Source organism: Barbus barbus (genome assembly GCF_936440315.1).
Source record: "Barbus barbus genome assembly, chromosome: 3".
Classification (NCBI taxonomy): domain Eukaryota; kingdom Metazoa; phylum Chordata; class Actinopteri; order Cypriniformes; family Cyprinidae; genus Barbus; species Barbus barbus.
In genome coordinates, this window is record NC_136731.1 from 345,109 (window position 1) to 360,000 (window position 14,892).

A 14,892-nucleotide genomic window follows, 5' to 3' on the forward strand; every position below is an offset into this window, starting at 1 on the left:
TTACTTTTTTTCTATGGTACTCAGTTTATGAGTAAAAAAGTTCCCTGGACTCTTGTATTGTTAGTGCCATGCAGGACTGATGGAGTCATGAGTTCACAATTACTTTCAGTGTCTGATACACTCGAGGGAAAAGTTCCTGGGAGTTTCCATTCAGTGTCATCAGAAACAAGGTTTATCACAGGTTAATAATGACAATCTTCTGTACTCTTCTTGTTTCTGGAATATTACTGTTTTGTTGATCATAGCTCAGATATGGGTATCCTGTCATGTGTTTTCCAGTTTGCAGTTGCTTATTCTGAAAGTAACACTAAGTGAAACTGCACATTGTTGATTGCTCAGTCAACAGAGAATAACCACTGAGAGCCCAGGAACATCCCCTAACTCCCTCTAGACCAATCAGCATCGAGAGTCTGGACCTGGAGGTGTGTCTAAGAAATATATCAGGAAGCTGCAACATGAACACAACTCAGACTGAAGTTAGACTGGAGTGAACTAAAGCACACAGGTAAGAGACGTTCCTTCATTCAGATCATTCTAGCTCTTGTGCTGCAAACAATACAATGTCCAGTGTTTTACAGTCAGCTTCAGCTTCAGCACATTCTTCATGTTTGGTTTTGCTCCTGCAGATGATCATGTGTGACCGTGTGTCGCTGAGATTTCATGTTGGTGATTTAACTCTAGCACTCGGTGTGTGTGTGTGTGTGTGTGTGTGTGTGTGTGTGTGTGTGTGTGTGTGTGTGTGTGTGTGTGTGTGTGTGTGTGTGTGTGTGTGTGTGTGTGTGTGTGTGTGTGTGTGTGTGTGTGTGTGTGTGTGTGTGTGTGTGTTAGTGAACTCTACAGCCTGACTTGTCTTGATAGATGTTCTGGCCATGTTTTGTTAGAGCACAAAGGACTTTGTTTATGTGACATGATTAACTTGTAGAAACCAGCATCAACTAAACCCAGTCTGGTTATAGACTGTAGCTGGACACAAACAGATCTGACAGCATTTATCTTATTCAGCCTGCTTGTGTAGTTTGTTGTGAAAGTGAAAGTTGCCCGAGCAGAAAGAGGAAATGTTGCTCATGTGGGGAGTTACCGGACTGTGTAATGCAGGATTATTGGAGTATTTCTCAATGCGGTTGATTAAAGGAAGTGAAATGTGTTTGGGTCTCCAGTGGCCATGGACAAACCAGTGTGCTTGATTGACACGGCGTCCGACGGGAAGCTGTGTGTCCAGCGGTCAGCGTTGCAGGTTCTGGAGCAGATCCAGCAGCCCGTGGTGGTGGTGGCTGTGGTGGGTCTCTACCGCACCGGGAAGTCCTACCTGATGAACCGACTGGCGGGGAAGCAAACAGGTCAGCAGCATCCAAACGCTCAAACGCTGTTGTTCAAATGATTGCATGCAAGTCATTGTGGGGTTTCTGGTGTGTGGTTATCAGGGTTTGCACTGGGCAGCACAATCGAGTCCAAGACGAAGGGCATCTGGATGTGGTGCGTGCCTCACCCCACTAAAGCAGAAACCACTCTGGTGCTGCTGGACACCGAGGGACTCGGGGACGTGGACAAGGTGAAGTAACAAATTGACTAAATTACTAGTGCCCAAGGGTCCAATAATAACACTTTCATTTCTGCAGCAGAGATTTATGCCCCTTTTACAAGATGTAAAATTAGTCTCTGATGTGTGTACATGAAGTTTTATCTCAAAATACCCAACAGTAGAGCCCTTCATGGGCCTCAGATATAGGCCCTAGCCCTGCCCTTGACCGACAGCTTATCAGAATTCTTGGCCCGAGTCTGACCCGAGCCCGTCTTTTTCCCTCTTCTCCCAAAACAGCTTATACTACTGTTTCAGCTATTAAAATAGTTCAGTTTTGTTTGTAATGGCAAAGTGATTATATTTCCTTTTGTTTTCAAAGTTCATTTAGAAAAACGTTTGAAGCATTTGTTCCTTAAATAAAAGTTTTTGTTTTTTTAACTTAACGACCAAGCAGCCGGTGGCAGACTGTAACCAGGTTTCCAAGGATTTGTTTGCAATATTTACGATATAGCTGATGGAAATGCCAATTATCGATGAAATTTCTCATGTGTCGACAAAATCTGTTTCCGTTTAACTTTAGCGCATAAATTCCATATCAATACTTCAAATGTCGCAAAAATTAGTTTGGAGACTATTTTTGTTGAGAAAAGGGGCTTTAACGCAAATAAATGTGGAGTCACATGACAGAGTTAGCCTATAGACAGCTCGTGTTCATGGTGTTGCTCACGTTAAAGCACCGTTTCCCTGGAGTTCAAAAGCACATTAAATCATATTTATATTATTAAATTGTATCTAAAATTATTTTATGCATTGTAAGAAAAAGACGAGTTACCTCTCAAACATACTTATTTTAGTTTGGTGTTAAACATTTACATGATTATTATTATTATTATTTTACAGTGCACTGTTCAGTTTAAATGTAGTCCGTGTCTTTCAGCTTGACCACCATAACCCCGTGATATTATGCCAAGCACATTTAGTTTTACATCGATATTGGAACGTGAAGTACAAAAGTTGAAATTCATTCGTTTTGGCTTGTTAGCTTCTTATATTTTTATTCTTGCTTTGTTCTGAGTTCTTTCTACCGCTAAATTTAAATGATTTGTTGTGGAGTGAGGGGGAAATAAATAATTTTTTTCATGTTTCTTCAATATGTTTGTCTGACTGTATTTTATGATGACATGAACAGGCTGTGTTGTGGAGGCTATGCTGAACTGCGCGCGTCGGCGCAAGTTTTTTTAGGGATGACGTCATGACGCACACCATTTTATCGGTAAAAGGCCAGTTTGATGGAAACAGGCTCTAGACAGCAAATTTCGCAATTTTTTTTTTAACGCATATCTCTTTGTCGATTACAAAACAGCGCAAAATCTGAATGGAAACTTGATTAGTGAGGTGATTATAGTCTGTTTGATAAATTTTGCCTTCTCAAACATTACGTCTTGCCTAAAATAAAATTTATAGATAGTATTAGATAGTCAATCTAAAAGGGTGACTGTACAATAACAGCTGTCAACCAGCTCGGTATGCAAATAAGTGGTCTGAACTTATTTTCCAAGTGCATATTTTATTTTGGTCGCATATTCAACATTTTGCTGGCTTTTGAGAATGGACAGATGTTTTCAGTGTAGCGCTAGCTTGCTAGTGTGCTGTAAAGTGGAGATGGGGACATCTCGACCTGCTTAAATGGAGCACTAAATGTTATAGCCTGTAGCTGTGTGAGTACCTTTCATTGAGTTGAAGGTGAATGCAAATTCAAGGCCATTTCCAGTTTACTATTCTAACTTCACAAATGTGGTTATGCATCTTAGGGGGACTCGAAGCATGACACCAACATCTTCAGTCTGGCTGTGTTACTGAGCAGCACTCTTGTCTACAACAGTCGAGGGACGATCGACAACAGGGCTGTAGAGGAGCTGCAGTATCCTTCTGAACGTTTATCTAGATTTTAATCCATTAATTAATTTATTTATTTGTTTATTTGCAAAAGTAAGATATTGTTCAGATGTTTACCACCATTTTTCAAAGGACAAATGTGCAAATGTGCTTGCTTTGTAGTACATGTAACTAAAGAAATATATTTTTGACATAAAGCATTCACAATGTAAGAACATGACTGGCAAAAGTTAGTTAATTTTTATCACAATATTCCATTATGCAGTTTTTGGCAGCTAAACCTTCTTCTATCTCTAAACCTAACAAATTATTTAAATTATACACAATATATAGAAAAAACATGATAAACAGGCAAGTGTAATCACAATAACGTATGCCAAAAGTGACAAGCAGTACCAAAGTAGTCCAAACACAGTCAATTTGAAGTGCTGTCTGGTGCTATACAACAGTATAGAGTGATGTATAGAGTAGTGTTGCACACTTGACTTGTAACTTGTCGCACTTGTAACACGAATATCGCGGGTTCGAGTTTCAGGCACCGAACCCCCAACTGCTCCCCAGGCACCACAGCAATATGGCTGCCCACTGCTCTGGGTGTGTGTTCACGGTGTGTGTGTGTTCACTTCTGTGTGTGTGCACTTGGATGGGTTAAATGCAGAGCACAAATTCCGAGTATGGGCCACCATACTTAGCCACACATCAATTCACTTTAATTTTTTCATTTCATGTTTCCTGAAGATATCTCCCAAGGTTAACATGTAAAGCGTGAAAAGCAGTGGTCCTAGTACTGAGCCTTGTGGTACTCCATACTGTACTTGTGATCGATATGATAACTCTTCATTCACTGATACGAATGGATGACGTCAGATAAATATGATTTGTACCAGGCCAATGCAATTCCAACAATGGCAACATAAATGTGTAGTCTACTTAAATACTTGAGTGTTGTGATTGATAGTATCAAGCGTGGCGCTAAGATCCAGTAGCACTAATAGAGAGATACAACCACGATTGGATGATAAGAGCAGGTCGTTTGTAACTCTAATGAGAGCAGACTCGGTATTATGATACGGTCTAAATCCTGACTGGAAACCCTCATAGATACAATTTTTCTCAAAGAAGGAACATAGTTGTGATGATACTACCTTTTCTAGTATCTTTGACTGAAAAGGGAGATTCGAGATAAGTCTGTAATTAACTAGTATTCTTTAGGGTAAAGGTTTTTTTTTTTTTTTTTAAAGGCTTAATAACAGCCAGTTTGAAGGTTTTTGGGACATATCCTAATAACACTGACAAATTAATAATATTCAGAAGAGAATCTATGACTTCTAGAAACACCTCTTTTACTAGCTTAGATAATATTGGGTCTAACATACATGTTTGTAACAAAGTTCGTAGATCGGGAAGGAGGCGGGAACCGGCAAACACTTAAAGACTTTAATAACAAAATAAACAAACACAAAAGTAAAGCGGCAGCCCCTCACGGACGACTGCCGCACACAAAACACAACATAAAGTCCAGGCCTGGTCCTCTTTCGTCTTCCACTGTCGTCACTCCTCCTTTTATCCTTCCGGAGCTCCTCCACCGGCCTCGCTCCGTTCCCACGGCTCTCGGCCCCGCCCCACTCACTACAATGTTGTTTTAGATGATTTAACAAGTTTTATACAATTCTTCCTCTTCTATAGCAAAGAATGAGTGGAATTGTTCCTCAGGGGATCTATAGAGCATTATCTTATGTAATAGTATCATTATCTGAGAGTGATAGGATTTGATAAGGATTTGTAAATGTGTACATCTGTAAATTTGTTCATAAATGTTTTAGCTGCTGTTAAATGAATATTATACATTTTATTGTCTATGTAAATGTACATGGTAGAACCACACTTAATGTAAAATACATACAAATACTAATGGAATCATGTTGGACAGTCACTTTGTGTTCAGACCTAAACAAACTATCAGATACGTTACTGAACTAACAGAGTGCATCAAGGTCAAATCATCATCAGACGAGGATGTTGATGATTCAAATGAGTTTGTGAAGTTCTTCCCCAGTTTCATCTGGGCAGTGAGAGACTTCACCCTGGAGCGAAAGATTGATGGGAAAGATGCAACAGAGAATGATTATCTAGAGTTTGCTCTGAAGCTGAAACATGGTAATTTAAATATGGTACAAAAGATTATTTTAAGAGCCCTCACAGTCACTATCACAATGAGCTCCTGTAATGAGTTTTTCCAAATTTAATGGTTTATCAACAGATCTTTCTTACACTTACATCACTTATTCTGGTTCTATTTAAGATCCAAGTTTTGGGTGTACTGCAGTTTGTTTAAATTATAAAAAAGACAAAGATATCCGTTTCAAATCAGTTTTTCTACTACTGAAACTGATAGCTTAGGATGCAACTTTGCAATATGTCTAAAGTAAAAAAAAAAAAAAAAGTATTAGCTATATGTTTCACATGGGGGTGAAATGTCAAAAAAGAATCCAAGATCACCCAAAGATTCAGTTTTATTTGAAACTCTAGTACAGAGCCATTACTAGTTAGAGGTACGCTAATAGCTGAGAAGCATAATCTTCAAACTTATCACTGTATAGACAAAGAACATTGTTAGCCATCTTTTTTGTTGTTGTCAGACATACATTTAAAATAAATGAATCAGCTGGACTTACAAGTCAGATCTACCTATAATTGGTGGAGGCTACCATGCAAGGTGCCATAACCCAACCATCAGGAGCAAGTGATGTTCTGTGCTGACTGGGAGATAGAGGATTCCCAGCTGGAATCCCAGTTTCACCTAACCAATTAATGAAGTGTCTTTGGGCAAGACATATCTACTCCCTGAACCAGTGTTGTTCATCCACAGCAGATTGTGTTCTCCCTGTTCCAACTCTAGATCAGTGGTTCTAAATTCCAGTCCTTACATACAAAATGTCCAGAGCAGGGGGTTGCATCACTTACACTTCAGATATTTGTTCTATCCGAACGTAAGTGCCTTGCAAAGGGGACATCACAGGATTTTTCACCATTATTCCAGTTGGAAGGGAGCGTATTATGTTCCATTTAAAGGGCATTAAAGTGTGTGAGATGTGAATTTAAATTGTATTTATTTAGGTGTAATTTATGTCACTTCAATAGTAAGTTTTGTCTGTGTGTGAAGACGCTGCAGGCTGCGATGTAGCGCAAATCCGAGAACGATTGTTCTGCAGTGAAGTAAACTTCAATGGATTTCCCCTGCTCTGGGAGAAAATGAACACTGTGTAAGGACCATGTCAATCGGAACACAATTAATTTATTAAGCTCTCTTACAACAAGCTGGTTATATGAATTAGGTGTGTTAAATAAGAGAGACATGCAAAATATGCAGAGCAGTGGTATGAGGATGGGAATTAGGAACCACTGCTGTAGATCAGGGGTGCCCAAAACTCCTGGAGGGCCACTGTCCTGCAGAGTTTAGCTCCAACTTGCCTCAACACACCTGCCTGGAAGTTTCTAGTATGCCTGGTAAGACCTTGATTAGCTGGTGCAGATGTGTTTAATTGGGGTTGGAGCTAAACTCTGCAGAACACTGGCCCTCCAAGAGCAGGATTGGACACCTAGATGATAGCATAGATTTGTAATAAATGTGGATGAAAAGGGTTCAAAGTGGAGAAAAAAAAGTCCAGTGACAATGTGGCCCCGAAGAGTAGCTGAATCAGCTACACTCTGCTCAAACAACAGACAAGTTTTTTAACTTTACAAATCTCTAGAACTGAGAAAAGCTATAGCTTCTGATCATCTCTTCTAGGAACATCCAAAAAAGTGATGGAGCACAACCTTCCCAGGGAGTGCATCCAAAAATTCTTCCCCTCCAGGACATGCTTCACGTTCCCGTTTCCAACCGCCCCAGAGAACGTGTCTCATCTGGAGAGACTGGATCCTGCTGACCTTTCCTCTGAGTTCCTGGAGGTTACAGGACGTTTCTGCAAGTTGGTCTTTGACAAGAGTGAGGTGAAGAAGCTGAAAGATGGATACACGGTCACTGGCAGAGGTGATTCAGAAGGACATTTGAAAAGCTTGCATATGTGCTTTCAGTGGAATATCTATTGCTCAATCATTTTGTTTGACTTCTTTCCTTCTTTGAAAGTTCTGGGTCATCTAGCAAAAACATACACAGACACCATCTCTAGTGGAGCTGTGCCGTGTCTGGAGAATGCTGTGATCGCCATGGCACTGATTGAGAATCAAGCTGCGGTGAAGGAGGGGCTTGAGGTGTACCAGAGTGGAATGGAGAAGCTGAAGAACTCCTTCCCTCTGGAATTAAAGGTTGTGTCCTCGGAACACCAACGTCTCAGTGGCATGGCAACACAAACCTTCATGACTCGATCTTTCAGGGACACTGACGGGGAGCACCTGAAATCTCTAGAGGTTAGCTGGATCTCTCTCTGAGGAGGTGCTTACTGATAGACAGATGTTCTTTCATAGTAGTGAATGATATCTGGACATTCTCACTGATTCCATCTTCTCATATACAGTGCCCTCCAAAAGCATTGGAACAGTGAAGACAAAATTGCTCTGTTGGCTGTGGAGTCAATACATTTACAAATATGATTAAAAGATGAATATGAGACTAAACTACAGAATGTCACATTTTATTATTGGGTGATTCAACACATACATGTTTTACCAGCTAAGAAGTTCAGCACTTTTAGAGTTCATCCCTCTATCTGATGTGAGCATAAGTATTGTAGCAGTTGCCTCACAGGTCTTTCTAAGTGATCAGCTGTGTCCTGTTGCATTAATTCTTCAGATATTAAAAGCAGGGAATGTGTCGTATCAGTTATATCCATTACTTCTGCATTCTGAATCTTGCATTCGATGATGACACACAAACCAGGATGAAGACGAGGGAGCTGACTTTGAGAGAAAAGCAAGCAATTTGGATGCGAAAAGAAAAGAGGAAGTCAGTTAGAGCTCTATCAAAAACAAAGGGCATGGAGAAATCAAGAGTTTGGAAACCACCAGCGACCAACAACGACCTGATCGAGTTTTGGAACTGTGTTTATGGACCGATGAGACACAGATGAACCTTTATCTAAGCGATGGGAAAGCAAAAATGAGGAGAAAAAAAGGGAACTGCAATGATCCCAAGCATACAGCCTCATCTGTAAAGCATGGTGGAGGTGGTGTCATGGCATGGGGATGCATGGCTGTCTCTGGAACAAGCCTTCTCAACTTTACTGATGACTTAATGTATGATGACAGCAGCAGAATGAATTTGGAAGGGTACAAAACCATCATACCTACCAATATTCAAGAAAATGCCACCAGATTAATTGGGAAGTGCTTCATATAGCATCAGGACAATGACCCAAAACACCCTGCAGTTCAGTCAAGGAATTTATAAGAGCAAAGAAATGGAAAGTCTTAGATTGCCCAAGTCAATCTCCAGATTTAAATCTGATTGAACATGAATTTCAGCAGCTGGAGAGGAGAGTAAAGGCAGAAACTCCCCAAAACAAGCAACAATTGGGATTGGCTGCATTAAAGGCTGGGAAAAGTATTTCAAAGGATGAGAGCAAGAGTCTGGTGATGTCTATGGGTCACAGACTCACTGCTGTGATTGTGTGCAAGGGATCTGCAACTAAATAATAGCTTTTAATCTTTTATATCTGCCTTATGTTCAACTGTCCCAATACTTATGATCACATCAATGAGTGGGATGAACTCTAAAAGTGCTGATCTTTTTATTTGCTAAAACATGTATGTGTTGAAACGGCTAATAATAAAATTTGACATTCTGTAGTTTTGACTCATATTCATCTTTTAATCATATTTGTAAATGTCTTGACTCCACAGCCAACAGAGCAATTTTGTCTTTACTGTACCAATACTTTTGGAGGGCACTGTATGTCATTTTGTGCTGACAGTTTTGTTCCGAATAAGTCAGACCAAAGAGCAAGCCCTAAGTCAGCAAAGAACTGAAACACTGTCTGTATGTTTTTAGGAAAAAGTTAATAAACTCTTTGATGGTTACCTGTGCCAAAATGAGCAAGCTTCAAAGAAAAGATGCGAGGATCTTCTGTCATCCCTCTCAGCAACAATGAATGAAAAACTCAAACAGGGCATCTATGCTAAATCTGGTGGCTATGATCTCTTCTGCAAGGATCTGGAGGACATTGTGAAGAAATACAACAGCCAGACCAATAAAGAAGTCAAGGTCTTGTCTATATTTCAAAACCTAATGACATTTTAAAACAATGGAAGTCATTGAGATGTTCTGATAGAGCTTCTGTGTGTCAACAGGCTGAAGCGGTCTTAGAGGTGTTTCTGAAGCAGAAGTCTGTGGATTCTAAAGCTATTCTGCAGGCCGACAAAAAACTGACTGAGAAGGAAAAAAAGATTAAAGGTAAGAGTTCCCCATTCTTAAATTCTGACCAGGTTGCTTGTGAAAGACGTGCTCAACGGTGTAGGTACTTGTTTAGGTGATAAGCTTCAAATGCAATAAATGGTAGAAGCAGTTTCAAGAGTCCAAGAATAATTTTGCTTTCAGAGAACAGATAACATCATTCAGATAACAACTGCAGTCCCAGGTGTAGATTTCAGGGGGCTATTCATGCCGTTATCATTATGAATCAAGAACAATGTGATTCAGGCCAGAACCTGTAACTCTTCAGGCTCTGTTGTAGTCGGGCCAGAACCTGAATGTTATATTCAGTATGTTTTTAACTCAAAAAAGCACTCTATAGATAAAAACAAAGTCTTTCACTGAAGTGCTATGAATAATTTTAAATATTTTACCTTGCAGTTTATATCTGCCTTACAATAAAATAGACTGCTAATCTCATGGTTTGAGTCTTTTGTAAAGCAAATCTGTAAAGCATTCATTCCTCATTCCTTCCTCTTCTTTTTGTCAATGTCCAGAGGAAACAGAGAAAGCCGTACTCCTGGAGCAGGAAATCAAAGCTAAAGAGGAGGAGCAGCGACAGTTACAAGAGAAAATGGAAGCAGAAAGACAGAGTAATGAAGAGAGGATGAGACAGATGAGGGAGAAGATGGATGAGGAGATTAGGCTTCAGAGAGAGGAGGCTGAGCGAGCCATGGACAGCAAACTGAGGGAGCAGGCCGCTCTGCTGGAGAAGGGCTTTCAGGACAAGGCTGACAGGATGAGCCAGGAGATGGAAGCGTTCAAGAAACAGAACGCTGAAGCTGAGAGTAATAGAGCTCGAGAGTTTGCAGAGCTGTTAGAGAACTCCAACAAGAGACATGAGGAGTCTATGGCTATGATGATGCAGCAGCACAGTGAACAGATGAAGGCTTTACAGCGGCAGATGAGTGCGCGCTCTTCAGGTAGATGTTGTATCTTGTGAAATGCATTGACTCTGTGATCATCAGAGGCATGTAATTTTACAGTAAGTTCATTGCATTGTACAATGATTCTGTACCTCTACATATAACAGCATTGAAAGTATTGTCTCCATATACAGTTAAACTACACTTAAACTGAGTGCTAACTATGATTATTCAGACATGTAATTGACTCTTTGCAAAGACCCGCCCCCCTTAGTTAGCGTTTTGTGGCTCTCTATTGTGTTGTGACCAGTGTTGGGAAGGTTACTTTGGAAATGTAATAGTTACAGATTACAAGTCCACCTATTTAAAACATAATAGTAATGTACAAAATCCTTGAATTAAGATGATAATATTTGAACACATGACTACAAAATCAGACTTTAGTATCACCTTATACTTTAAGACTGATCTGAAGTTCAGTGCAGATTTAAAATAATAAGAAATAGTTTACTGATACTGTTGTTGAACCCAAATCGTTGCATAACTACTGGAAACACTGGCATCTAACAATGCTTTGGAAATAAAGATGATTATCTAATAAGCATGTGTCCTATTCTGTGTACAAAACTCCTGAAATATTGGTGTCTTTCTTGGAACATTGGTTTCTGTTTGTATATATGATGAGTTTTCTTAAAAGAAATGGTAAAATGCTCATTAAGTGACTAAGATCAGTTGTAGAGATCGTTTATGTGTTCATGTACTAATATATTGAGGCAGAGGCTGAAAACACCGCGGGCGATACACACGAAATTAAATCTATATGTGGATGTGTTTAAATATTCAAATGTAACCCCCTTTGTAATCGTTAACATTTTCATTAACTGTAATTTAATTACACATTTTGTCTTAGTAACTTTAACTAACTACAGTTACATTTATTTTGTAATTAAATTACGTAACGCCGTTACATGTAACTAGTTACTCCTCAACACTGGTTGTGACTAGGGCTGCAAAGTGGTGGAAAATTTCCGTAAACTTGCCAAAAATCCCCAGAAGAATCCAAGAAATCCTGAAAAATTCCACCGTTTTGCAAGCCTAGTTGTGACGTATCACTGTAGCGTCTCAGATCAAGCAGCACGTGAACCGACCATATCTTCTTTTTTACTAGTTATAACATGAAGTAAACATGAATGAACATCAGAAGGTATTTTGTATCTCATTTCAACCACAGAGAGACAATACACACCATTTTTCAAGTTCAAGTCCACTGAAGTTAATCAACTCTCCTTTCTGGTTTGTTTGACAGACAAAATAGCAGATTCTGAGTTATGATTGGTCAGATCCCCTGTCAATCAATCTCCCGGGGAAGGGTGAATTCAGACCAATATTCAGTTAATTACACATTTAGATTCTCATTTTCATTGTTCATCTTTTCACAGAATCTGCTGTCTGTATACAAATAAAAATAATGACGTCAAGGGAGATTGTCAAAATATGCAAAACTATCAGCCCTTTAGGCTCAAAATGTAGGATGGAGGAGGCTAACGTACACAGGCTGATTAACTATATGGACAACTGGGCAGGTTTTCAATGTTTTCAAATCTAAACCGGGCTGTTTTTAGGGGTATAATATTCAGATGACACATTTATCAAAGTACAGTTATTTGAAGTGGTATAATCTTAATTCAAAGGTAAAACAAGATTTTTTCCCCCAAAAGTAAAGTAAAAATTTAAGTTAAAAAAAAACAGTAAAAAATTAGATCCTGATTTTTTTTTTATAGTGTGCTTAAATAAATAAATAAATAAAACTTAGCTAGCTAGCAAACATGGGCAAACAACCAAGCTGAAACTAATCAAACTTTCAATTAACAAAATATTTAGCCTTGGCTAACAGCATAAACTCTGTTATTGGTGTTGGTGGAGCCCAGGATCATAGTTGATTTATTCTTCTACATGATGTTATCATCAGACCATCACATGAATGTTGACCCTAAGTCGTCTGAAGACAACACCATGTGAGATAATAAATCAATGATGACCTGTGGTCAACGTTCATATGATGGTCTGAAGAAAACATTTGAGAAAATAAATCAATGAGGACTTGAGTTCAGCAGTCATATGATGGTCTGAGGACAAACACATCAGTAATGACAGGAGGAGCAGGGCAGCTTGTGCAACCTGAAATGTCTCATGCTACACAACACTACTTACAAATCAGTCAAAAAAGACGAGGAAAGAGCGATTATCTGTGGCCACCATTCTCCTTTTTGGGGGTTGTCTTGCTGTTGCCTCTCCAGTGCACCTGTTGCCACTGATGAAACTGATTCACAATCAATTAAGACTTTTAACTGGAAAGATTTATTTCCCTAAGTGACTTGGTGTGATGATCAAGTTTTCCATTAATTCTATGAGCAGTCCATAATCATTAAATAAATAATCTCCCACATTATATACAATGGTTTCGTCAGTTTCTGAAAGGCATCATTACCAGTGAAGTGAGGCAGTGGTGCTGCAAAATATTACATAATCTTTCCATTGATGTATGGTTTGTTATGATAGGACAATATTTGTCTGAGACACAACTATTAGAAAATCTGGAATCTGAGGGAGCAAAAAAATCTAAATATTGAGAAAATCTCCTTTAAAGTTGTTCAAATGAAGTTCTTAATGCATATTACTAATCAAAATATCTTCATGGAACATGACCTTTACTTAATATCCCAATGACTTTTGTCATAAAAGAGAAATGTATAATTTTGACCCATACAATGTATTGTTGGCTATTGCTACAAATATACCTGTGCTACTGGTTTTGTGCTCCAGGGTTGCATTTTAGTTTAAATGAACTCAATTTTAGGGCAACCAGGTTAGGCTGCTTAAAGTTAAACCAACAAATCATTTTTACATTTACATCTTTAATACTTCCTGTGCATGATTTCATTCTAATTCCACCTCAACAATAAGAAAATTAAATTTTCATATGAAAACAACTGTAGTGTGAGTGATATGGTGTGAAAGCAGCAAATCCTTTGCTCCTCCTGTATTGCTCCTGCATCACAAAACTTTATTTCTGACGAAGATCCAGGTGTACAGTAGATATCATAACAGTCTATGGATAAACCTTGTCCTCTGCTTCTGCTGCTGCGGACTGAAGAATAAGCTGAATGATGGGGAGGAGATAAAGCTTGCGGCAGTTTTAAAGGGGACCGAAGTAACCGTTTTTTAGAGGGACAAAGTACAGATTTAGGGGGGCTGAAACGCCTGTGAGTAGGGCCTACTGACCCCCCTGGCTTACATACAAAGAGTGCTACTTGTGAATCATTGACTCATGTACCTACAGCTCTTATCATTGAGGCTGACGTTTGGCAACTCGAACCTTCAGCTCCCTCCACAGATTCTATGGGATTAAGGTCTGGAGACTCTCCAGGATATCTGGATATCTATTTACCAAGTTACTGGATGTCTCTTTTTATGTTCACTAAACACAAATAAAATGATTTGGTACAACGTAATAATTTTACATGCACAAATAATTAAAAACATGAATGATTAATTGTTAATTACATTGTATAAGATTTGAAACTTTGTTTTTGCATCCCTGATGTCATCAGTTTTCACTATATATGCTTACCCTGGGTTCTATCTTTAGGAAACATGGGGTTTCTTTTCATTGCTACGCTGACGATATGCAAGGCTCAGAATAATCAAACAGCTTTAAATCCTCTGTTTGCCTGTTTGTAAGAGGTTTCTAAAAACTCCTTTTTTGAATGCAGATGAAACAGGTTATTGTTTTGGCCCCTCTGTTTCTTCGGGAATTAACACGATTGATCTTGGATATCTATAAACTTTTTTTCCTCATGTGCAGATTTAGGTGTGGAGTTTGGCAACTCTCTGAAGTTTGATAAACATATTTGCTCTGTGATTGGATCTCGTTTCTTTCACCTCCGCTTGCTTGCTCAAATTAAGCCGTTTCTATCTGAGTGTTACGGGATCTGTGGTTGTAGAATAAATGCCTCGATGAAGGAGTAAACAAACAAAGGAAACTTTAGTCTTCATCAACACACTTTCCATAAATCAACATTAAACTCAGACAAAGACAGAGGGAGAACTGAGGACTTATAAAGGATCAGGAAACAAAGGAGTAAACGAGATGATTAATACAAAACAGGTGGGGATAATAAACGATGATTAACTAATGACAA

General features: G+C 39.0%; 1 protein-coding gene across 1 annotated transcript; it reads left to right on the forward strand.

Moving 5' to 3' along the window:
• The first annotated feature begins 424 nt into the window (after nucleotides 1–424).
• Nucleotides 425–11,950, forward strand: LOC306856383 (guanylate-binding protein 4-like). Its single transcript, XM_079395648.1, has 10 exons — nucleotides 425–505; nucleotides 1,158–1,337; nucleotides 1,422–1,549; nucleotides 3,331–3,440; nucleotides 5,379–5,572; nucleotides 7,206–7,448; nucleotides 7,545–7,825; nucleotides 9,405–9,617; nucleotides 9,704–9,806; nucleotides 10,322–11,950. The coding sequence occupies exons 2-10, from the start codon at nucleotides 1,163–1,165 to the stop codon at nucleotides 10,765–10,767; spliced, it is 1,893 nt and encodes a 630-aa protein (XP_079251774.1). The 5' UTR covers nucleotides 425–505; nucleotides 1,158–1,162; the 3' UTR covers nucleotides 10,768–11,950.
• Nucleotides 11,951–14,892: the final 2,942 nt, after the last annotated feature.

Bases quoted from the DNA above. Each gene is read 5' to 3' on its own strand.
- LOC306856383 (XM_079395648.1), top strand. From the start codon at position 1,163: ATGGACAAACCAGTGTGCTTGATTGACACGGCGTCCGACGGGAAGCTG. The intron at 1,550-3,330 runs GTGAAGTAACAA...TATGCATCTTAG, and splicing joins GACTCGGGGACGTGGACAAG to GGGGACTCGAAGCATGACAC. The intron at 3,441-5,378 runs GTATCCTTCTGA...ACAAACTATCAG, and splicing joins AGGGCTGTAGAGGAGCTGCA to ATACGTTACTGAACTAACAG.